The sequence below is a fragment of the Echiichthys vipera genome (assembly GCF_963691815.1).
Source record: "Echiichthys vipera genome assembly, chromosome: 6".
Taxonomy (NCBI): domain Eukaryota; kingdom Metazoa; phylum Chordata; class Actinopteri; order Perciformes; family Trachinidae; genus Echiichthys; species Echiichthys vipera.
This window is the reverse complement of record NC_139831.1, coordinates 17,765,943-17,791,118: the sequence shown is the minus strand read 5'-3', so window position 1 is coordinate 17,791,118 and position 25,176 is coordinate 17,765,943. Positions and strand designations below refer to the sequence as shown.

The following is a 25,176-nucleotide window of genomic DNA, read 5'->3' as shown; positions in this document are numbered from 1 at the left end:
CCCTGGTTCTAAAAATAGACACACCATCCATTTGCTCAGCCCAAGCACTGTCTGGCCAACTGTATTGATGGAGCGAGAAAAACAGACACAGAGAAAGAGGGAAGAGAGGAAAAGAGACAGCAATAAGTCACAGTCACGCCATGTAATTTTGGTTAATCTACAAAAATAAAGGATATTTTGTGCCAAGAAATATTATGGCGCTATAGTTACCATGTTTGACATTGTGTCAAGCACAAATATAATAATTCTAATAGAACACTTAATTTGATCTGCACGTGACAGCTTTACACGTGTGTGTGTGTGACTGTGTGTGTGTGAGTGTGTGTGAGTGTGTGTGTGTATGTGTGTGTGTACATGGCCGCTGAGATTGCTGGTATTACAGTAGGGAGCCTCGACAATCTCCTCTGGATTTCTCTGTCATAAATAATGTCTTTTAAATATGTCTTTAAATAATAAAACACTTGACACCTGTTTGATGTTTAACAAAATGTTCTTTATTGTTTAGGCTACTGAAATGTGTTTCATTAAGGCCCCATGGCAGGCAGACTGCAGTCTTGTAAATTAAGACTTTGATCTCAGTGAGTCAAAGCAGATATTTAACACCCAAACATAACTTTTCAGATTGTATTAAACAGGACAATTGATGAACCCATTTTTGAGGATTTGGAGCAGACGTTACATAAACATAAAGACTGACCAATGGGCAGCCACATGATAAAATTGGATGTTTTTTTTTACACTGGTTGGAAGGAGGCCATGCCAATTTGATTCTTGTATTATGTTTTTTTTGTGCAAATTTGACAAACGGTATATTCACTGTATCAAATTAAGGAAAGTTACTGGGAATTTACAAGTTAGTTCAGTGTAGGGATGTGCAACATTTCACAATGAGCAGCCATGATGACCTTCTATAGGTTATTACTACAAATTATTATAACTAAAATGCAGATTAAAATGTAGCAGTGTATTTAAATATATTTATGACGTGACAATTTTATACTTGATCATTTTCACGTTGTATTTATTAATGTAGGATCACAGGACTGCTAACTAGATTTTTCAAAGCCACAACAAGGCTTTCAGTCTTTTTTTATTAGAAACGTTTATTTCAGTGTTAAATTGGTGTGTGTTTGTGTGTGTGTGTGTGTGTGTGTTGGGGAAGCATGACCTCTGATGAGTCATATGAGTCACATCTTGTTTGCATCCAACCTATAAAAATACCCCCGGCTATTTATGGGTCTCTAATGGACTCGTCACAAAGATCTAAATTTGCTTCAAAGTCACACACACACACACACACACACACACACACACACACACACACACACACACACACACACACACACACACACACACACACACACACACACACACACACACACACACACACACATACACACACACACACACACACAGGCACTTCATTCAGTTATACTCTTGACAGATTCTCTGGCAGCACACTGACTGCATTCATCACTGTGCATTCTGCTAATTACAAACATGAGACACAACGTCAACCAGGGTTCAAAATGACAGGATGTAAATTAATAAGAAAAAAACCAATCATGCTGTCATGCATTCATATTTGTTTCTGTGTGCTTCTTTAGAACGACATAGCTGTCTTATCGGCAGGCATATTGAGATTACCAACGGGTTGGGCTGTTTTTTTGATGGCTCTGAACACCAACCCAGAGCCTATTGTCGAAAGACAGATAATTCTGCAACATCATATTCTTGGACTGCATTCAAAGTCATTATGGTTAACTGGAAACATTCAAAAATTAAGTGTGTATTTTTCTTCTCTTAACCATTAACATTTTGTAATTACTGAAAAGTACTCGTAGCCATATGATGACTTTTCAGTAATTACAAAATTGTTCAATTGATATCTCTTTTTTACTGAGATAGTTCTCTAATAAAGGTGTACCCTGCATCTCTATAACTGTCTTCAGCACATGAGACGCATACAGTACATACACTGCATAAATTGCATGAGACTAATGTATGTACAGTATATGTATACATGTATGTGCATACTGAATGTATGGCCTTTTAAAGTCCTGCCGACTGTAACATAGGAAAACTGTCAGGGAACCATATCATAAAAAATAAAAAAAAATCTTATTTCATGAGTTGAAAAAACAGTTTTTTCATTTTTTTTAAAAAAGAAAAAATATATAAAGATCTAATTTACAACAGAACGCAGCAATATTCTTAATTTATCCCAGTGATGAACGATGTCAGCATAGTATTTTCACAATAAAAGGTGAAGATTATTTCAGAATGTTTTTGCACTTTGAGTTGAGGGATGGATAAATGTTGAACCTGGTTATTGATTTTTATCACTGAGCTTTCAGCTGTAAGAAGTACATAGAGTTGTCTTCTGAATAACAAAGATGACCGTCTCTTCCAAGAACAAGTTGTTTTTAAAAATTGTAATCACAGGGGGTTGCTTTGGTCTACAATATAATGCAGTTACAGTTAGCAGAGTTACACTGCAATATAGCTATATTTAGGTTTATACAATGTTCAATTTCGCCATTTTGTCATTTGGAAAGATCTTCAATTTTGTCAATTTCTACTCAGAATCACAGCTGCTCTGGGGATAATCTTGCCACAGGGTCAGTTCACAAAAGCCAGAAAATAACAGACTATGCATTTTGGGTTTCATTTGCAAACCCTTTGATTGTCTGCAAGCCCAGTACAACAGAGTTGAATGGAATCCTTTAGTGCTCAAAGTGAAGAAAAACGACACTCAATAGCGACCTGCTTTTTCAGAAACAATTCGGACAATAGTGTCCTAAGAGTTCCCAATGAAAAATAAATAAATAGACAAGCACATTTTGGACAAGTATGACTCTCCCGAATTCAGGTGGTTTGTAAAGTGATGCTGACTCATGCTGGGGCTGCTCCATAAAGTGCAACCACTGACTTTATTTCAGTCGAAAGTTGCAGTTGTGCTCTGAACCTGATATTCTGGTTCAGTCAAGATATGAAAGACAATAAAAAGGGTGGTTTAAGCACCAACATTAATACAGTGAACATGATTAAAAGTGCAGTGTTTCCCCCTATGTGTCAGGCATTGCACTCCTATACAACTGGTGGTTACATATAGACTGAAGAAAATCTATTAAGCATGCTATTAATAATTTGATGAGATTGTTGCTTAACTAGAGGCTGTGCAGTCTTGGGCTGCATGATTATTGTCACTGGAACAAAAATCACACAACACTGACAGTTTGCAAAATACCATAGGCACTTAAACTTTAATAAATATTAAACATTAAGTTCTTTTTCATATGTACAGATATCGTACAGAAAGATAGATGCTTTTGCAGCTGTTGAAAATAAGAGATGTACCAATAAAAACTTTTAGAAAAGAAAGCAAACTTGCCCCAAACCTTCTATTTGGATAGTTAATACAAAAAGGCTTGTTTATTTTATTACATGGTTTGTATTTTTTGTATATAAATAAAAGCATGAGGGACATTGCTTTTAGCAGCACTGATAAAAAAGCACCATATTTGACTGACCGTAAAAAACAACAACAAAAATGCAATGAAGCAAAAATGCTATTTTTTTTCTCTTCATTTATTTAGTTTTTCCACCTAGCTTAATGAGATATCATAATATATCATCAAAATTCAGGAAGCCCCACGTGTTTGGCAATGTCCCTCAACATGCTGTATCTTATTAAATTCCTGAGGGATGAGAGACCCCATGTAGTCAGACAGATATTTGCTTTGGAAAAGGCAACACAAGCAGTGTAAACTTCACACAGTTCAATTAAACCAACAGCAAACTGACTTTGATTGATTTGTTTGTATAGCATTGCTATATTGCTTTCGTGCCACCAAAAGCTCCAATTTGCAGTGTGTATCGGGTATTAAGAGTGCTAGCCACTTAGCAAAGAGACATTTTCATCTCGTTCTACAGTAGCTGTTATTAGGGCCTGAGATATATCTGTTTAGGGGGGAAAGAGCTGCAGTCCTACAGGCTGTAATATAATTTAAAAATGGAGATTTGGATTCTAGGTGGTAGATTATGTTACACTATAAGTGCCAGTAGGGATAATACCATTTTACAAACAACATTACAGCTTATCCCATCATTGATGAATAATAAAAGCTTGGATTTGTGAAGTGCTGGCCAAACTGGCACACTGAATGTACACTTCATCCCTTCTGTTTCTCATTACTGTGTTGACACAGGCAAGGCGATTCGCTTCAAATATGCTACAATGTACTCTAAAGGGCTTTGTTTTAGTCAAAGCAACTGTTCAAACATGTGGCCATGATATTCTCTCTCTGCATACGTCCTGATTGTCATGATTTTGATACCACAGTTTGTGATAAAGTTTTTTTTTTAATTGAGGAAAGGCCTGATAGAAAGCATCATGGTAGTTCAGAGAGATTTATACAAGGCTTGCAAAAGTCTGTAAAGAAAACGTTCCTCTCTATAAGAGAAATGAGAAGGCTATCATGTTGCATGGCCTCTCTTCATTCTGAGGAGAAAGTTCCTCTTTTCCTCCAGAAGCTCCTGAATGCGTTTGTTCTTGGTTCTCTCGCGGAGGTTTACCCGACGTTTTGGGATCAAATTGTTCTGGGAGATGTCGTTGTCTATGCCGCTAATCCTGTTGTATATGACGTTGATGGAGTTGTTTTCACTGTTTTCATCTGGTCGTTGCTGAGGTCTGGTGACGGTTGTGATAGCTGTTTTTTCTGTTGTCAGAGTAACGGTGGTGGGAGTTGAGGCTGTGGCAGGTTCTGAGGTTGTCGTGGAAACAGGGATGCTCACAGGAATATACTCAGACAGGTCCAGCCAAGGTGAGGAAGTGAGGTCTGTCATATCCTCACTGTTGATGGTCGGGATCACTATGTTGAATTCGTCGTCTAGCACCATGGTGTCACTGACCACTCCTACATTGCTGTAGGAAACTGTGATGTCATCACCACTGAGAATAGCCCCACTGGTTACTGTGACATCACCGCTGCTGGTCATTGAGACGTCCCTATATGGCATGGTTCCACTAGGCATGCTGACTTCGTCAAAATGAGTGGTTCCAGTCGGAGTTATGACATCAACAAAAGTGCTAGGTGTTGTGGCTGAAGCATCATGATACCACAGTGGAGTTTCATCTGTAGTTGTGTTTTCATTAATGTACGTTATATTAACTCTGGACTCAGGCAAAGGGATTCCTGCAGCTGTCGAATATACACTAGTGCTAGATGAGATTGTGGAAGAAAAGTAGTCTCTCATTTGTTCTGTACTTTTATGTGGAGTGGGAGCTGTGGTATAATATGGAGACCCAGTTTTTAGTGTTGTCTTTTTTGGATTTGTCTTAGCCTTATTCTGATAAACCTTGGCTTGAGAGTTTGTGGCATTTTTGGGACCTTGTTTTGGGATCTTTTGAGTATTCAACTTTGTTTGTTTTTTCTTTGTAACTTTTGTCTTTTGCTGAATGGTCTTTTTGGGATTGGCCTTCCGAAGATCCTCCTTTTTTGGCAAGGTTTTGTGTTTTTTCTCAGGAGTCTTCTTCACTGGAGGAGTCTTTTTGAGAGTGGTCTTTACAAGGGGAGTCTTTTTGGGAGAAGTGTTTGGTGGAGTAGTCTCTTTAGGATTAGTGTCGGGTTGAGTAGTCTCTTTGGGAGTAGTGTTTGGTGGAGTAGTCTCTTTGGGAGTGGTGTTTGGTGGAGAAGTCTCTTTGGGAGTAGTGTTTGGTGGAGTAGTCTCTTTGGGAGTAGTGTTTGGTGGAGTAGTCTTTTTGGGATTTGTGTTTGGTGGAGAAGTCTTTTTGGGAGTAGTGTTTGGTGGAGTAGTCTTTTTGGGAGTAGTGTTTGGTGGAGAAGTCTTTTTGGGAGTAGTGTTTGGTGGAGTAGTCTCTTTAGGAGTAGTGTTTGGTGGAGAAGTCTTTTTGGGAGTAGTGTTTGGTGGAGTAGTCTCTTTGGGAGTGGTGTTTGGTGGAGAAGTCTCTTTGGGAGTAGTGTTTGGTGGAGTAGTCTCTTTGGGAGTAGTGTTTGGTGGAGTAGTCTTTTTGGGATTTGTGTTTGGTGGAGAAGTCTTTTTGGGAGTAGTGTTTGGTGGAGTAGTCTTTTTGGGAGTAGTGTTTGGTGGAGAAGTCTTTTTGGGAGTAGTGTTTGGTGGAGTAGTCTCTTTAGGAGTAGTGTTTGGTGGAGAAGTCTTTTTGGGAGTAGTGTTTGGTGGAGAAGTCTTTTTGGGAGTAGTGTTTGGTGGAGTAGTCTCTTTAGGAGTAGTGTTTGGTAGAGAAGTCTTTTTGGGAGTGGTGTTTGGTAGAATTGTCTTTTTAAGGGTAGTCTTTATGGGAGTAGTCTTTTTGGGAGTTTTTTTTTCCGGTCTATTTTTTGGAGGATTGGTCTTTCCTGGTATATTCTTTTTCGGAGTAGCGTTTGTTTTCTTTTTTGGATTACTCTTTGGTGGAACATCTTTCCTTGTAGTATGTTTAAGTGCAGTATTCTTTTTTGGATTGATCTTTGGTGAAATCACCTTTTTGGGGGCTTTCTTTGGTGGAATCTTTTTGGGCTTGGATTTTAGTGGGGCATGTGTATTTGAACTGCTTTCTGTTGAATTTGTCATAGTTGGACTGGTTGTTGCTGGAATATGTTTGGTAGTTGTCATATCAGATTTTGTTGGACTATTTTTGGTGCTCTGTAACTGTGAGACTGTGTTCTCATCTATGTCTGGGGCAGGCAGAGGTAGGAAATGAGCAGTAACACTGGGAGAAGTTGTAATAACTGAGGTGGTTGCCATGGCAAAGGTACTGGGGATGACAGGAAGACTGGTGGCAGCTGGAGGATGAGTGGTGATAATTTGTGAAGAACTGTGGGAGAAGGGGGTGGAATGAGGAACTGCAGTTGTAGAGGTAGGAGGAGTGATGGCCCAGGGATTGATGGTAGAAGCTGAAATGGTGGTGATGATAGCTCTGGTGGGTTGGATGGGGGTGAAACCAGAACTTAGGATGCTGGTGGGTGGAGAAGCTGTAACACTTGGCAGGATGGAGGTGGATGTGGAGCTGGAGTTGGGTAGAGGCTCTGTAATGGTGACATTGCTGCAGGACTTGCAGCACATGCGCCGGTACTCCGGTAGAGAGCAGTAGCGTTTCAGCGCTTCCATACGACATAACACGGTGCGGTCTCCATGACAACGCTGGCCTGTGGAGGAGAGAACAGAGAGCTGAGACTGGGTACAGCCAGCAGTAGAGAATGAAGAGGTATGTGTTTATGTATCCTGGGGTATGTCTTTTGTATGCGACAGAATGTTCAACAATAAGAATGTTGCATTTTTGTTTATACACAAAGTACATGCATATGTTTGTGTGTGCATGGTTCCACGCCGTGCTGAGTACAGTAGTGAAGCCAGACCATTAGTAGAGGATGCAGGAAGGAAGAGGTGAAAAACCCAAACATCAAAAGCAGTCGTGAGAGCAGTTCAGAGCAACTGAAATGGAAAAAGAAGGGTCATCTGTATTGTGTTGTAAATATAACTGTTTCAGGTCTGAATTTTTCTAATTTTGACTTCCTCTTGCAGCTTTGTGTTTCCTTTTCTTCAGGTGTGCATCACCTTCTGGTTGTTAAATTTGAATCCTCTACCACTTGACTTGTACCTTTTTTGTACCATGCCAATAAAAATAATTGTACTACTGGCATTTGACATTTTCTTTGACATGTCCTAGCCAGTGAACATTCCTTGTGAGAGAAAGATCACACTTTTTAAAACATTTTTATTGATACAACTTTGCCGTTGAGAATGACAGTAACTGAAACAATGAGATGTACGCCCCCCCCTGCTCAATATATAGATAAATTCTTTTCTTAAGAAAAATAATTCAACTGTATCGAAAGTTACAAGTTCACAGTCACTTTGGTAAAACACTTCATTACTTGGAAATCAACCAGTCAATCTGTTTATCGATTGAAAAAAAAACATGAAGTACATAAATGATATTTGCTGTTTAAATTAAATACATAATTTCCATGATGATGTAAAAACTGGAATGGCACATTAAGTGTCATATGAAACATTTACAAAACATTAATAAAATTTCCCTGATAAATCAAAGTGCATATAGACGCAGTGCACGTAGTCCATCTGAATGTTTCTTCAACGTTAGCCAAACGTTAGCCAGCCCCACGCAGCAGGCCAGTGAAGCCACAAAACAGTTACCCATAGTATAGAATATTATAGAAGAAGATAACAGTCATGAACATTATTAAATACAGTCAACACCAATGTTATATACAGTCGCACTGCTAGGTCTGGCTTGGTCTCATACAGTCCAACTCCAGCAGAAGGAAACCTTGGATAGCTCGCTACATAGTCACAACAGAAATATGTGATCACAATACAATGACAAGTCTGAAGTGTTTTTTTTTCTAGATGCCATATGTGTCGATACCCTAGGCCCTTTGTAAACCCTTCCCAGTAGTCAAACATTGGTCCAACATCACCTTGGTAGGTTTGATAGTTGGCGGGTGTGAGTTTGTTAAGTTGGTTTGAAGCTGCCTCTATTCCGAGTGAAACTTTGAATGAGTAAAGCCATCTCTTTCACAGATAAATGCCATTACATTCAATCCAAGATAAGGCATTGTTCATGTGGTTAATGTTCATCAAAATAAAATGAGATCATCGGACACTCTCAAATCAAAGTTTATGAGGTATTTTTGTATCTGATCGCGATGTGTAAAAGCCTGAATGATGAAGCTCACCTTTCACACATGCCCACACGTACACAATCAAACAAACTTGCACTGGCTGACAAGACTAGTATATCTCTCTTGATGCTCTCATCTAAACTTACACACACACACACACACTCACAGACACACACAGACACACACACACACACACACACACACACACACACACACACACACACACACACACACACACACACACACACACACACACACACACACACACACACACACACACACACACACACACACACACACACACACACACATATAAGTGATGGATGCAAATGTGCATGACAAAATGTGATCCTATCCTTAAAGAAAACAAAAAGCAACAGTAAACCACTAATCCATCTGAGCAAATGGAGAGGCAACTAACTGACCAAGTCCTGCATAATATAGGTCTAACCCCTTCCCCCCAAAACACTTGACCTTTATTAAATATTCATCTGTATTCATGTAAAATCAATAAAAAAATACACATAACAGTCAAGGATCTAAGCGATCAATAGCAGTCCAAAGGTTTTAGGCAAATAAGCTATAGCTTATTCATGGTAAAACATTATTAATATTATTGTTACTCATATAGATTTAGATTTATAGGTATATATATATAAATACAAATATATTTATAGATGTATTTGTTTAAAGTCTGCAAGCACAAATAAGCTGCATTTATTGAACTTTAGTATAACAGTCAAAGAGAGGATGGCTGATGATGAGGTGAAATGAGGTGCAACCTCAAGTGGTCAGACTACCCTGTTTTTTTTGTGTGTGTTTTTTTTTTAATTAGCCTTTCTTCAACATTTTTCACCTCACAGTTATCTTCCCCCCCAAACTCAAAGGGTTTACTTATTTTACTTGCTGTCCCTGTGCTGAGTTCCTGTCAATCTGAGAATGGAACGTAGAATGAGACGCCATTCTCATCCCCGAATGGAACCAGGATGTCAGATGAGCACTTTAGCAAAGATGTCCTCATTGTGACAAGATCACATTCACAATAAAGCTTTCATATTTTTTTTATAACTTTTTTTCTAAATAGATATTTATATACCTTTTCTGTTTATTTTCACACCTGTTTCTCCCCACAATGACAGTGCGCTACAGAAAGAAAAAAGCGCAGCTGCATCTCAAGAGTGGTAACCCATGACAACACACAGCTGGCTCGCGCAAAACATTGCCGCCAGATGCAGAGGGGGTCTCCTCATACATGAACGGCTCTTTGACACGCCTCAGAAGGTGCCCCATGAAAACCTGTTCGCCTTGCCACTTCGAATCCTTTTCACATCAAATTTTTTGTTGATCTTTTGAGTTTTCGACTGGCCAGCGGTTACAACACAATGCTCCACAAAGGAGAGAGAGAGAGAGATAGAGAGAGAGACAGAGCAAGAGAGAACCGACTAGCACACACAGGAGCCAGAGACCTCCCCCTAGTCAGAGCCATCTCAGACATACAGAGAGAGAGGCAACCCCCCCTCCCCCAAAAGAGAAGCAAAAACTTTGCCACTCGCTCACGGGCGTGGGCACAGGCACAGGCTGTGGGGAAGGTCAAGGGGCCAGCCGGGGCCGGCCCTGCAGAGACAGGAGGACAGAGATGGGCAGGGCCCAGCAGAGGACAGACATGCAGCTGCTGCCGCCGCTGTGGAGGCCAGGCTGGGAACTATAGAGGGAGGTTTTACGTGAGGAGATCTTTGGGAAGTTGGGGTTGGGGCGAGACAGCCACTGGATCAGGATGTTGCCATTCTTGTTGAGGTCTGATGAGCCCTCTGCAGAGAAAAGAGGAGAACACAATGAAGTAGTAAAGGTGGGAAGGGGTTTGAATTGTTATTGTGATCACCTCTATGTGTTCAAGTTTAATTCCAATGTTTTACAAGTACCTGCTGGTTTCTGTTTTAAATAGTGCTTTTTTTTAATACCAGGGTATTAGACTTAGACTTCTCTTTATTGATCCCTTTGGGATGACTCTCGCAAGGAAATTGAATATCCAGCAGCTTACAAAAACACGAGGGTGGTATAAAAAAATACAGTATAAGATAACTAATAAACTCTTAGCTAAATAAATACAGAAAGTATATATATAGTAAACAATAAACTCTTTGTCAAATATATATGAAGTAGATGTAAGAATACAGGTAAAATAAAATTCACGGAAAGCAAAATCAGATAAGTTGAATGTAGAGGAAATGTATAAGATAAAATACTGTATGTATGACTGTATATGACAGGAATGAGCAGTAAGATTAAAAAAGAAGATAAGTGGGGTATTAGGGTCCTAGGGGTCCTCAGTCAAAAGCACTCAGTTGCAGCCTAAGCAGTTTAATAGATACAAAAAAAGGGAGATGGATGTTTGCCATTGGTCCTAATTTAAAGTATCACGCGCTATTGGGGCGGTATGGGCACTCTGAAGGAGGCCGACACAGAAGCAGCAGACACAGATTTCTTCATGTACTGTTCATTTCACACAAGATAACTGCAACTTTTTTTTTCATCAGATGACATTAATGATGTTTAATAAGAAACAAATTACAAGTAGGGGTAGTAGTTTACATATGTTTAACATATGTTAAATATGTTGGTAGGATGAGGGTCAATAATATCAAAAGTTAGAGCCATGTTTTAATAAATTGAATTTCTTTAGACAACTGTGTGTAATTGAACAAATTTGAGTGACTTCCACATAGTTTGCTCTGGCAGATTATGTATGGGTTGGAGGATCCTTAACACTCACTGGGACATGGATCCAGGCGACAGACTCTGATGGTGTCGGGCTTACTGTCCAGACACAGGCCGATGGTGTTGTCCCTGGTGTGGCACAGAGCCTGCCTCTGCTGGGTCCCATTTCCACATGTCATTGAGCACTGGAGATATAGGACATGAACAAAAAGCAGCACATTATAACAAATCACTTGGAAAATATGGACGTTAAATATTTTTTTTATGTTGAAAAAATGTAAAGCAATTCAAAGGCATGTAAAGTAGATGACGGTCTGGTTATTCTGAGTAATAGCAGTGAAGATGATCTGTTTCTCCGATTTTTGATTCCCGTTGTGTTCAGCCAGCATACCTGCGACCACGGCCCAACTTTCCACTGGGTGGGGCAGGAGTGACGGTTGCAGGGTCTGCGAGTCTCAGGCCGGTCATCGTTGCAGTGTTTATTGTGGATGGTGCGTGTGGTGTTGTCATCTGACGGCTGGACGCAGCTGACAGAGCGGATTTGCATCCCTGTTTTTCCACATGGTTTGCTGCAGTTCTGCCACTCCTCTGTCACCCAACTGCAGAACATCACAGGAGAGAGAGAGAGAGAGACAGAGAGAGAGAGAGAGAGAGAGAGAGAGAGAGAGAGAGAGAGAGAAAACAAAGAAAGAGAAGGAAAAGTAAGTGAAACTGAATGTAGAAAAGCCTGAAATTGTCTGTATCACAGTTTCAATTGTTGACATATATACTCAAGATCAAAATTAGAGAACGTTTACTAATATTAATACTTGATTTATTCTGAAATATTGTTATTTTTTACTGTTCAGAATTTGATAGACTATCAACAAAACATTGTTTAAGTCTTATCTTCTGAAACAATGGTTACTGTTCTCCAAGTTTTCTCACTGTTTTTTTTTCACAAAATAAAGGTTTTGTTGAAGTTGCTTGGTTATTTAAAAAAAAACGCTAGAACAGCGAATATTCTATCTATATGCTATCAAATTCTGAACAAAAAAAAACCAAAACAACAGTATTTCAGAATAAATCAAGTATTTAGAATTTGTTCTCTAATTTTTAACTCCAGTGTAATACATACATGGGTGGAGGGCAGGGCTTCTGGTTGCAGTCTCTGGTGTCTCCTCTAGGTTTCATGTTGGATTTGTTACAGAAGCTCTTATGGACCATCTTACTGTCGACTTTTCTTCTGCAGCCGTATCGCAGGTACTGCTTCCCTACAGCAAGAGGGGAAACATTTTACAAACATTAGCACAGAAATCTCAGAGACACAACGAGTATCTTCTGTGCTTGATTGTACCTCCGCCGCAGAGCTTGGAGCAGTAGGACCATTTCTTTGGAGCCCATTCGTAAGCACTGTCTTCTACCAGCATGTTGTTCTGAATAGCAGAGTCACTGTCCATGTTCATCATGTACTTATAAGACAAAGTCACATCCTCGTCTCCATATAATTTCATCTACAAATAGAAAAAAAAGTGACAAACCCTAATGAACACTTTCGATAAGTGACATAATTTTAGACAAAAAGTTATGTTTTGAGTGCAGTTAAGATTGTTTGGTATGCAGAAAATGCTTGTGTATAACCAAATTCAACACTATTGTTTGTTATGTACCATGATCAGAATTCCATGTCTGAGAGGACCGGTGGTCTGAAGTGTCTCCTTGTCGTTGTCATTCTCGTATTCCCACTCCACGCCCTTTTCAATGACCGAGTGGGACTCTGGGAACTCGTTTTCCCCATTCAAGAAGAACAGTCCTGATGCCACGTTCTTTACAGCTGTAGATGGGTGAGAAATATCAATTACCCTTGTACCACAAATGTATACATTTCAATACAAACACACAGGAAAAAAAACCAATATCAAATACCTAACGTGTGTGAGGTTGCTTTCAGCTCTTGGATCAGTAAGTGTCGCGCTCCTCTGGGTATTTCAAGAACTTTGAGGAAACCTGAAACGAAAGAGACATGTGGTTCGTGACTCCAACATCCTCAGAGGCTCATCGCAGCTAATCCAGTAAAGAGCACGCTTACTAGTTAAAACCCTTACATTCTTGACTTTTTTCATCCAAAGTAAACATCTGATTCTGGGGAATTTTGTAGGTCTATCTTGACGTCAAAGGTATTACAATATACTAATAAACATTTGCAAGAGTGAGGCTTGACGTAACTTCTTGGCAGTGCTTGACTCACATGTGGAAACATGTCAACTTCAGACTCTCTATTATATTTGAACATTGTTACAAGTTTTCCTCTAGAGGGCGATGTTTAGCTTAACATAACGAAACATGGTGTATAGACGATAAGCAAAATGACCCTGGCCAACTACTTATCCCATACTTACCAGCATGATAGACAGCTGCTACACTAATAGAGCCAAGACAAGTCCGTCTTTGATTTAGATTAGGGTTATTGTGTCTTTTAGTGTGTGTTTACCTTGTTTCTTGGCAGTGCGTGTGATAATGTCCTTGAAGGTTTTGCAGCTGGAGTTGTCTCCTCCACACACTCCGCACTTGTCGTCCTGCTTTGAGGAGCCGACCACACCGTCACAGCCCACTTTCTGTTCATGAGGACATGGAAAGTTTAACGCATCTCACCACATGCAGCTGTCTTGATCTCTTTCACATGTAACAATGACGTCGCTCACCTCACACTCCCCGCGTACACACACACTGTGCGGGTCCTTGTATGAGCAGCGCGTGCCGTCCAGGACCATCCTCTGCATGAAGACAACGTCTCGCGTCTCCTTGGATTGACAGTGCAGGTGGCAGCGTTTGTTAGCTGGGATAACAAACACAAATATCTGACTAAGTTGGAATGTTTGAGATCGCTTTTGATGAGTTCATCTTTACAACCAACATGTGATTATTTATTATTTTCTGAATGAGCTCTCTGTGAGTAAGCATGGCCCTCTGTATCATTGTGTCTGTCCGTGTGACTCATACCAGAGCCTCCAGAGACAAAACCTGGCAGTTCATCCCAGTGAGAATATACACTCCTACTTCATCACGTTTATTACACATGGACATAATCCAGATACCTTGTCTCATTGTGCTTTGACACCAATAAGCAGGTGGCAGACATGGTACTGTAGAATTATAGTAAATATGCTATGATAATCGAGGGAGCCTGCATGGGCATTCAAGGTGTAATAATACCTGTGAGTCAAAGTGTAGGTAGATGTATGAATTGATATGGACCTCCAAACCAGAGTATGTCTATATTAGCTACTCAATCCAAGTTGCTGTATACCAACAGCAACACATCCTCTATAACACAATAAGAGTAATAAGAAATGCTACTGAAAACATGTTTTTAATTTCAAGTTTTCTAGAATAATCTCCCAAATGTGACTTTAGTACAAGCATATTATTTCTTTATATTTTCATAATGAAATGTGTGTTTTGAGATGATGGTTCATAAGACTTCTATTGTGCATTTTGAGTAGTTGTCCCTGTTTCCTGGTCTTTAAGGGATTTTTGAAACCCCACAAATTTGATTCTGATGTTTTCAGGAGGTTGGTATCTTAGGGTCAGAGACCCCCTGAGTCCCATCATATTCATCTGAACGCAGCAGAGAAAACAAGAAACAATTTGGGATTCTGATATAATGTGATGGACCCGGGTTCTCCAAAGGCTGACACTGCAGGCCTGCCTTAGCGAAAAGCTCGGAAAAAGGCAATCCCTCAATTCCATAGACAAGATAGTCTAATATTGGTATTTAACATAAGTTCTGACAACACCAAATACATAAAAAAGGGCTTTCCTAATTGGTTTCTGATTCTGGGAATAAACATAAGCACACACATTTAGACAATTCTACATGCTCTCTTGATAACTCATTCAATAACTAATGTAATTTTTTTTCACTTCCATTTACTGAGCCTCCCCTGAAACAGTTTAAAGCCCCCCTGGGGAGGCGCATCTCACACTTTGAAAACCCCATAATAATAGAGACAAATCAATAGAGACAAAAAAGCCACAGAGTGTCGAACGTCTCCAAACAAATACTAACATTTCACTCTCAGCACAGGGAACAGGAGGAGCGATGACAGACCTTACATGGAATTCAGTTTCAAGTCCCCTCTCTCTCTCTCTCTCTCTCTCTCTCACACACACACACACACACACACACACACACACACACACGTACACACATACACACACACACACACACACACACACACACACACACACACACACACACACACACACACACACACACACACACACACACACACACGCACACACACACACACACACACACATACACACACAGGAAAGTAATTTGAGCCTGGAAAGCCTTGCTGAAAAATATGGCATTTAAAACTGATAAGAATTGAGAAAAACTATTTAGCAAGGCCTCTCTTAGTGGAGTGCGTGGAGCGTGCACTCTGATTAGATATGGAGACAACTCAGCACTTTACTCTAGGGCTGCCCTTTAGTGTGGGGAAAATTGAATACTTATCAAAAAGACAGTGACACCTCCACTCAGAGACAGGTTAGGACTCAAACCACACAAACACAGACATAGACTTTACGTCTTCTCTATAATGTTAAGAGGTTTTGGATGTTATAGTAAGTGGAAAACTCTGATAGTTTCTCCATATGTGCCAACTGATACATGGAAAAAGATGGAGGAAGAAGGGGTTAGTGAAGTTCAAATGACATCAGTGAAGAACCCAAGTTCAAAGATTGTTTTTAAAGAGATTTCCAAAGAGATGGCATGTTTTTATGGGAGGGCGTTGTCGTAGCTCAAAGCTGTACTCAGCCTCAGCAGGACAGCCAGATGTCAATGACCAAAACACATCCCATATATATATATATAAAACCCTCGAAAACCAAACTGCATCCAAGAATTATGTGTTTGCTTCAAATTTTTGGCTTTCTTACAAATTCCACAGTGTATCATCACTTATGGTTTGTCATTCTGTATGTCCATCTCTAGACTGAACTGCTTCACTTTCTTTGCGTCTGCGGGTGTATACTCACGGTCTGTGTGTTCATAAGGCAGCCAGTGTTGCTTGCTGCTGTGGATTTCAAAGCGGGGGTCCCAAGCGTGGCATTGCTCCTCCCGCGGGTCGCTGTAGATATCCTCGCACTCGTTGGTGTTGCACATCTGGAACTGGTGAGTTGCCCCCACGCAGGTACGGCCCTCGTTGGCTGGTCTGAGAGAGGTAGAGTACAGAAGACACATTATCGTTCACAATGTGTATTGTGTTTAACTTCTAAAATTCATTTGTGTTTATTCAAAAACGTGGGCTAGTAATGATATATTTAACAGTTGTAAAGAACTCATCTTGAGGTATGCTTACTAGCTGAATTTGACTACATTATGCGTAGACGGAAAATTTGCATTTTGCTTTTGCTATACACACAGACACACATAAACTAGGGGTGTTGGAAAATATCGATACACTTGAATATCGCGATATTGTGGTGTGTGATACTGCATTGATTCTCGATAACACTATTGAGTATTGATTTTTAAGTAATCATGTTAATTATTGAATCTCTCTCCAGCCATTTGACTCTTCCATTCCAGTATACATGGTGTTGTGTTCACACACACACACACACACACACACACACACACACACACACACACACACACACACACACACACACACACACACACACACACACACACACACACACACAAACACAGGTAAAGTTTCATACCTTGGATTGTCACAGTCACGTGTGCGGAACTGTACTCCTCCACCACAGGTGCGGGAGCACTGGCCAAACTCGCTCCACGAACCCCAGTTTCCATCTTGCTTTATGATGTCAGGTGTCAACCAGATGCAGTGACCTTTAAAGCAATGCTGCAAAAGGGCCAAGAATACAATACACAGTTACAATTTGGATACAGTGTGCCATCAAATTATCTTCAACGGAATGTATGTTAAAGTACAACAGTGGATGAATACCTTTCCATTCCCGCACATGGTGCCATCTATGGGCGGCCCTTTCTTGGTCTTGCAGAAGAAGGGATTGTCTGGGTGGCTACACCACAGCTGCTTACATGGGTCAAATGTGCGATACTGCAGGGCACAGAGAGATACTCCTTCTTAGATTTAAAAGCCCTACAGCATTATACACACACTGGGTAACAGACTGGCCTTCAATAATACAAGTCAACCATCATGAGACAGCTGGAATGAGACTAAACACTGAAAATAAAAGAGATGAGAGGAGAAATATCACTACAACAATAACCATGACAGTATTATACCCAACAATAACAACACTGACCCTGCACTGTGTCACTTCACTGTACACTACGCTCCACTGAGAAACACACAGCCATTCATGCAAACTAAACCAAAGGATGAGAGAGAAAGACTCTAAAAATGAGACAGCCCGTGGTTTAATTAGGTCACAAGGGAGGTCAGAGGTCAGAGGGCAAAAGGTTAAAAGGCCAAAAATTGAGGTCTCATTGACCTCTAAAATACCCCTAGACCTGGATCATGGACCAAATTCTCCTCCTTGCCCGATATGAACCATTGATGAAGATACCACCAAACTGACCCGCAGTCCAGTGTCTGTGTGGCTGTGCCCTCCTCCCTCCTTTCCACAGACTTTCATACCCACCTTGACCGCCAGGGGACCTTAGCAGGTCAGAGGGCGAGTCATAAAAAATGGCTAGACTGTGGTAGGTAATCACCAATGACATCAGACTGGAGGATCCTAAAAGCTGAAGTGAAACATGGAAAAACAGCCTCTGTTCTGGCTCAGCCCTTTCCCCTTGGATGGGAAAGACATCTTTCCAACCTTTTCCACTCGTTTATAGTCATGAGTGTGCCAATATAATGAGGCTCTTCCTGCCAGCGCTGCCGTGATTTAACACAGATTTGCAGCAAAAGAGTGGGGGTATGGTACGGTTCAACAGTTGAACTGCACCAAAGCCACTGAACCAGCATAGTCACAGTGTTTTTAGGGATTTTACGTCCACTGCTTCTGGAAAAGAGCATTTTAGAATCCTGCAGACTAACGTCCAAAATATGACGATGGGTATAACAGAGAAACAAAGTACAGTAAAATTAAAAAAAAAAAAAGAAAGAAAAAGAAAAGTAAGGAGCAACAGTAACAACAATTACAACTTCAGAGGACAAATAGAAAAAGAAAATCTGATAAAAACAAATGACGGGCCACATGTCTTCCGGGAGGTGGGGTTACCTTACCTGCGTTCCTGACTGGCCCGCCTTTTGTAGCTGAGGGGAATGGGTTTGACAAGAGAATAGAGGGTAATCTAGCAATGTGTGCAAAGCCCCTGAACAAGCCTTTTGTCAATCAAGCAAAAGCTCCCCAACAGCGTGCCACAGTGGCTCACAATCATACAGTGGGTGAGGGTGAACGGGCGAGATGCTGAAGCTGGGTGAAACTCGTCTACTGTGTGATGTTTAAATACCGTTTGTGACATTTAAGGGCACTGTGGTATCAGTTTAAGGGTTGCGCTAAAATAAATATGTATTATATATATTGTCAGAATCAACATTAATGACAGAAAAAAGAAATAGCAAAATCAAAACAAAACAAAAAAACACAATTACCTGCTTTTAATCAAGATGCCAATCCCACCCATGGCCGTGAGAGGAAAACAGAGGATATCAGAAGAATGTGAATATCTGTGTATGTGCATTCAGTTCACTAGGAAAAACCTCAAGACTTCCCGTACAAACCTATCTTCCCCAGTGAATTTCAGCGAATTCTGAATTAACTGAATATACTGAATTCCAGTTGAGTTTACCCCAACTCTGAGCAGATAAAGTCATGCTAAGCTTGATTGGTGGCAACTGTTGTAGTGGTTGCCTTCAGTATGTTAGAGCAGTTAGTTAGTGACTATGTTAGTAAAGTGACCATGAGACTATGGGGATCTCTTACCGCGGTACACATCGTGTAGCCCACGCCGAAGTCAAAGCGACACTGTTCGTTCATGGAGTAGTGCAAACCAGGAAGCTGAGGCAGGGACGGCCAGTTGTGATCAAAGGGGTCGTCACGGAGACAGTCATAGGAACTGCAAGAGAAGTAAAAAAAAAAAGAAAATGCAATTTTGTTTCCTTTGTTTATTTTCTTCCATATCCATGTCCTTGTGCAGTATTAAAATTATAGTGCAAATAACCATTAATTTCTCCAAAGCCAAAAATGATGCCTTCAAATATTCACATTTGAAAAGTTGGCACCCATACATTTTTGAAACTTAAAATTTGTATTTTGTTATGCTATTCTTGTTTTTTTTTTCGTATTTTATTGAGTTATGGTTAGTATTTTATTCCATCATGTATTTTGCACTCTTTATTTGTACTCTCAAAGCCCTGAATCATTCAAGTGTTTACATAATATAAGTGGTGCATCAATAAGCCTTCAAAAAATACTCAAAAAGCAAAAATGTATTTCATGGAAAGTTTCATGAAAGCTTAAAATTTGGACTGTTTCACTTAGAAAACCACCACCATACCATGTTGGCAGTCAGACTTGACCACTATCAACAAAACTCAAATTTAGTCTAAAATATCGATGAGAGCATCTTCCTTTAAAAATCCATATATTTTGTGCCTATGTGAGTGTGTTTGTTTGTTTGTGTGTGTCTCACTGAAGGTAGCGTCCCAGCTCTTGCATGCTACATCTGGACCAGTGAAACCGATGGAAGGCAGCTTGCACCAGCGGAGCCATGATGCTCCCCATGTGCACCTCATCTCCACAGCGGTTCCCCTGGCCATCGTGCTCCATCCCCAGCCTGGAGAGGGAGAGAGAGGGAGAGGGAGAGGGAGAGGAGAGAGAGAGAGAGAGAGAGAGAGAGAGAGAGAGAGAGAGAGAGAGAGAGAGAGAGAGAGAGAGAGAGAGAGATAGAGAAAGAGAAAGGGGGAAGAGAGAGAGAGAGAGAAGAGAGAGAGAGAGAGAGAGAGAGAGAGAGAGAGAGAGAGAGAGAGAGAGAGAGAGAGAGAGAGAGAGAGAGAGAGAGAGAGAGAGAGAGAAGGGAGATGAACCAGACGGATTGGGAACATGTGGGAGGAGAAGAAGAGCAAGGAACAAAGGGAGGGAGATAGTAGCAATTCTCATCAGATATTGGCTGAGGTGACCAATGGACCAATAATGTCATAAATCAATACAGTTGCATAAGCGACTGCTTTGTTGTCTTTTGCTGTACCATGTGAGCAGGCTTGAAGACTTCATTATAGCAAATGCACTTACACGTGTCCGGTCTCATGTGCCACCACAAAGGCAGAGGAGAAACCGTCCTCATGGTTTAAAGTGCAGCTCCTCACCGGATGGCACATGCCGGTCACTGGAGCATAACCTAGGCAACCAGGAAGACAGACACAATGGTAAGGATGTGTAGATGTATTGTTGTGTTGTACTTAAAGCATTAGGAAGTGAAAAAAAAGCTAATTTCAGTGTATACTCCCAACACAAAATTGGAAAAACACTTTATCTTAAGGTCCTTATAATGAGCTTTAGTTAATAAGTAAAATGGGCTCTATAAGTCCTTAAAAGAAGATTATGTGTTGATAAGTGTTGAGAATAGCCTCAGATATTATTACATATTAATAAAGGCTTATTACAAGGCCCTTAATATAAAGCGTAACCCCAAACTTCATACAGATGCATACAAATCTAACAAATTTAACCAAGGTTAAGGAGCAAGAAGAACATAAATAAATAAAAATAAATAAGTAAGACAAATGGTCCAGAACCACCAAAATAGACACATCATGACAGCCCAATAAACCTACATTTTATTCTATTAAGTTCACATTGTCAAATCATTTAATTTGTATATATTTTCTTATATTGAATAATACTTTTAGCTCGGGGCAGTGCCCTGAACGCATCCAAAACGTCATTTTTAACCACTAATATTGCTCAAAATAAATTCCGGGTTCGCTAACTTACTAGCTTTGTTTTATGTGTAGGGACCCTATTCATGCTACTGCAGAGGTTTGGTGTTATTTTGAGCAGTATTAGTGGTTAAAAAATGCCCTTTGGGGCTGTCTCTCCGGGCATTCTCTATTCATGGTTGATTAGAAAAAAAAACTGTCCTGATGGCTTATTTGATGTATTTTCATGCTGAAAAAGAGTTAAAGTTACACTTTAATTTGATTCAAACTGAAATACACATCTACCTAAAGTATCTTAAATCTGAGACTTATCTATCCAAATATATGCACGCATGCACACACACACACACACACACACACACACACACACACACACACACACACACACACACACACACACACACACACACACACACACACACACACACACACACACACACACACACACTCACACACACACACACACACACACACACACACACACACACACACACACACACACACACACGTGTGCACTTTTGTGTGTCTAATCCTTACCCTAAACCATTGCCTTCTACCCCTACATATGCCAATCTCCAACTCCCTGTGTGCTTGTCTGTCCTGTACTGCCTTTAATTGTTGGACTGGCTGGCCTTGCTCTGCCTATTGATTTTCTGCTGCTGAAGGCTGAGCCCAAGGGCAGCTGAAGGGCTTCTGGAGAGCTAGGCCACTGCCTTTAGAGGCCTCTCCCCTGGGCCTGCCTGTTAGCCTGCACTCTGCTGCACAGAAATCCACCAACCACCAAACCCACTGTGCACTCTGCAGCTTTTTGAGGCAAAGAGAGGAAGAGGGAAGTTTTCTGTATCAGTTTTAGGTCGTCCTCAAGAGGGTGGGCGTGCAGTTTTGATGTATGAGCTATATGTTAAACAGTGAGAGTTAGGTATATGTTCATTTTTGTCGTTACCCTGCATGCCCGTGGGACCAAATTCCTGTCGTGTGAGGAAGATGGCGTGATCGTGATACTCCGCGTCCCCTGTGTCCTGCTTCTGCTGCAGGAAGGCCCAGCGACACACATTCTCCAGACTCTGAGATGGGTTCCCAAGTTCAATCAGACTCACAGACTGGAAAGAGAGAAGAGGGTGCAAAGATTATACAAAAGCAGGGAACTAAACCTGCTTCTTGATCTGGTACAATAACATTTCATTCAACACTGTAGGGGGCAGTGTCACAATGTTATATATTGTCAGCGCTTCTTGCAAATTGCTGAGGTGTACAACAGACACACTCGCACACACACACACACACACACCACACACACACACACAAACACACACACAACCACACACACACACACACACACACACACACACACACACACACACACACACACACACACACACACACACACACACACACACACAGAGGAATCCACTGTACTCACACAATAATGCTTGATGGTTTCAATAATGAATATGAAACTGAACACAGAGCTTCTTATTAATGAGCTATGCACTAATAGTCAAAAACATGTCCAATTACAGAATATTTACTTTAGATTTCATGCATAATACACACCCAAACAAACACCAAGATACCAGCAATTCCTTCGATTCACCTTCACCTTTCTTATCAGGATCTACATTCTGCTGCACAACTCTCTCCATCTCTCTCTTCAGTGCTTTCTACATGTCATCGCTGCTTTCACACGCTTGCAACGCACAGCTGAATCAAACAGCGAGGAGTGTGTGTAGTGTGAGTGTGCTGCAGTGAAGACATATGGCCTGCCTCTGCACAAACACCCCTTAGATAGAGTGGGTGTGTGTGCGCTTCATTATGTTCATCAGGTGCTTGTGTGTGTGTTTTTTTATGTTTAAAATTGTATTTGTTGGAACGTGTGTTTGTGTGTGTACGTGTGTGTGTGTGTGTGTGTGTGTGTGTGTGTGTGTGTGTGTTTGTGAAGTGTGGGTGTGTGGGTGCGCCTGTATTCAGGGTCACATAGCCAATCTGCAGGCTGTCTGGGTGCAGCTCTGTTGCCACGGTAATTGGGGATGATGGACAGCCAGAGCTTTGGCTGAAGCTGCATAGGGGCTGGCCCAGAATGACCAATGTAGGAGTTTGTGTGTGTGTGTGTGTGTGTGTGTGTGAGCGCGCGCGCATGTGTGTGTTTGTGTGTGTGTGTGTGTGTGTGTGTGTCCAGGGCTCCACTGGGACTGTAGACATGTAGAGAGGAAAGGAAGAGATAAGGCTACAGCAGCATAAGTATATCACAGAGCACCTATCCGGCAATAAAATCACTTGTATTATCCTGTGGGGTAATCCCTGCCCTCCTCAATTCCTGCCATCTCTTGCTTTATCTCTCTTTTTCCATCTCTTCCACTCTTTCTCTCTTCTTCTCTTCAGCACTGACGGGAAGATTGAGTTACAGTCAAGAAGAAAAGGATGCTACCCCCATCGTCCGTCCGGTCTCTCTGTTTATGAATGAGGGAGAGCTATCATTGATTGTTTATCTTTGCCTGGACTTCCCATGATTCCGTGCTGCAGCCTGCTGGGAGGAAAAGGCTGATTGCATAACGGGCAGAGTTTCTGTGTGCTTTGGTGCTGAACTGTGAAGGCGTGCGACTTGAAAACACTCCCCTGGGATGCTGCATGCTTTTAGTTCCTCTTTTGCTCAGTCCACTGGAATAACAGGCTCCGGGCATCAGTGCGTGCTCATGAGTGTGTGTCTGTGTTTATGAGTGTGTGTGTGTGTGTGTGTGTGTGTGTGTGTGTGCACGACTTGGCTGGGTTTACTGTAGGTACTTAAAGCGATTGTAGCAAAATCCTTATTTCAAAGATAGTGCTGATAGAGAGACAGACATCCACTTTTCAGGAACTGCATCACAGTTGACTTTTCAGTTGAACTCGTGTCTTTTCTGATCTTACCTTGCCGTAGCCCAGCATGATAATCCGCACCAGCACCACATTGATCTTTGCTCCCAAAGAGTGGTCATGGTAGATCTCATTCACCTGGAGTCACACAGAGACACAAGAGAGAACACAATTCAACATAAGAAATACAACAATATCTAATCTAATATCTAAAGGGTTTGTAAGTTGTATCAAAGGTCACGTTCACAATGCAAGCCTTAGTGCTAAATTCAGATTTATTGCTCAGATCGGATCTTTTATTTATGGCAGTTTACATGATTTTTAAAATGTGGCCTATATCAGATTCCAGTATGAACTGACCCACCGTCTTGAAGTGACTCACCAAATGTTCAAAAGAACATTAACAAAAATATCCCACACAGCACACTGTCGCACGGAAGTAAACATGCAGGCCACTGAAGTCGTCATTGACGGTTTCATTTATATATTGATGTGCAGTCATTTGAAGCCAGCGAATTCATAATGTCAATGAGTAGAAGGGAGAGCCAATCCTTAATTATTTTTGTGGAGCAATGTGTGTGTGTGTGTGTGTGTGTGTTTGTGTGTGTGTATGCGTGTGCATGTGCGTGTGTGTGATGAGCCAGGAGTGGTGGGATTGGGACATGAACGGATTCACTGAGACAGATTTCGTCCAAAATTTTAGGATTTCAAGGGCTACTTTTAACAACATCTGTCAACACCTCTCCACAAGACTCTCAAAGTAAGACCCCTACATTGAAGGGACCCATTTCCCTGAGTAAGTGTGCAGGGACTGGGTTGTATTAGTTGGCATCAAGGCTGTGTGAGTGCATGAGTGATGTGAAAGTTGCAGGAATTCCGGTGTAACTGTTCAGCTTGATGTTGCACTGCTAAAAATCAGATCTGTATGTGATTAGGGACCACTTGTAAAAGTGTCCCGAATCTGAATTAAAAGTCAAAAGTTTGAACTCACTTTCTCAAAGGGGTCAAACCTTTGACTGGTACTGTGTATATATTACTATATATATGACATTATATCCTTATAGATTATT

At 41.0% G+C, this 25,176-nt stretch overlaps 1 protein-coding gene across 1 annotated transcript in view; it reads right to left on the bottom strand.

The window, feature by feature from the left end:
- Window positions 1–3,348: 3,348 nt before the first annotated feature.
- Window positions 3,349–25,176, bottom strand: part of LOC310948225 (A disintegrin and metalloproteinase with thrombospondin motifs 2-like) — a 124,495-nt gene continuing 102,667 nt past the window's right edge. The window contains exons 5-22 of the mRNA XM_083915271.1: window positions 24,161–24,244; window positions 22,203–22,359; window positions 20,613–20,718; window positions 20,014–20,157; window positions 19,305–19,437; window positions 17,351–17,464; window positions 17,100–17,245; window positions 16,410–16,585; window positions 14,066–14,199; window positions 13,855–13,978; window positions 13,290–13,370; window positions 13,034–13,197; window positions 12,721–12,877; window positions 12,502–12,637; window positions 11,776–11,983; window positions 11,440–11,569; window positions 10,391–10,477; window positions 3,349–7,169 (exon numbers count right to left, since the gene is read on the bottom strand). Coding sequence (XP_083771397.1) covers window positions 4,480–7,169; window positions 10,391–10,477; window positions 11,440–11,569; window positions 11,776–11,983; window positions 12,502–12,637; window positions 12,721–12,877; window positions 13,034–13,197; window positions 13,290–13,370; window positions 13,855–13,978; window positions 14,066–14,199; window positions 16,410–16,585; window positions 17,100–17,245; window positions 17,351–17,464; window positions 19,305–19,437; window positions 20,014–20,157; window positions 20,613–20,718; window positions 22,203–22,359; window positions 24,161–24,244 — 4,971 coding nt within the window. The 3' untranslated portion in view covers window positions 3,349–4,479. The remainder of the gene's footprint in view (window positions 7,170–10,390; window positions 10,478–11,439; window positions 11,570–11,775; window positions 11,984–12,501; window positions 12,638–12,720; window positions 12,878–13,033; window positions 13,198–13,289; window positions 13,371–13,854; window positions 13,979–14,065; window positions 14,200–16,409; window positions 16,586–17,099; window positions 17,246–17,350; window positions 17,465–19,304; window positions 19,438–20,013; window positions 20,158–20,612; window positions 20,719–22,202; window positions 22,360–24,160; window positions 24,245–25,176) is intronic.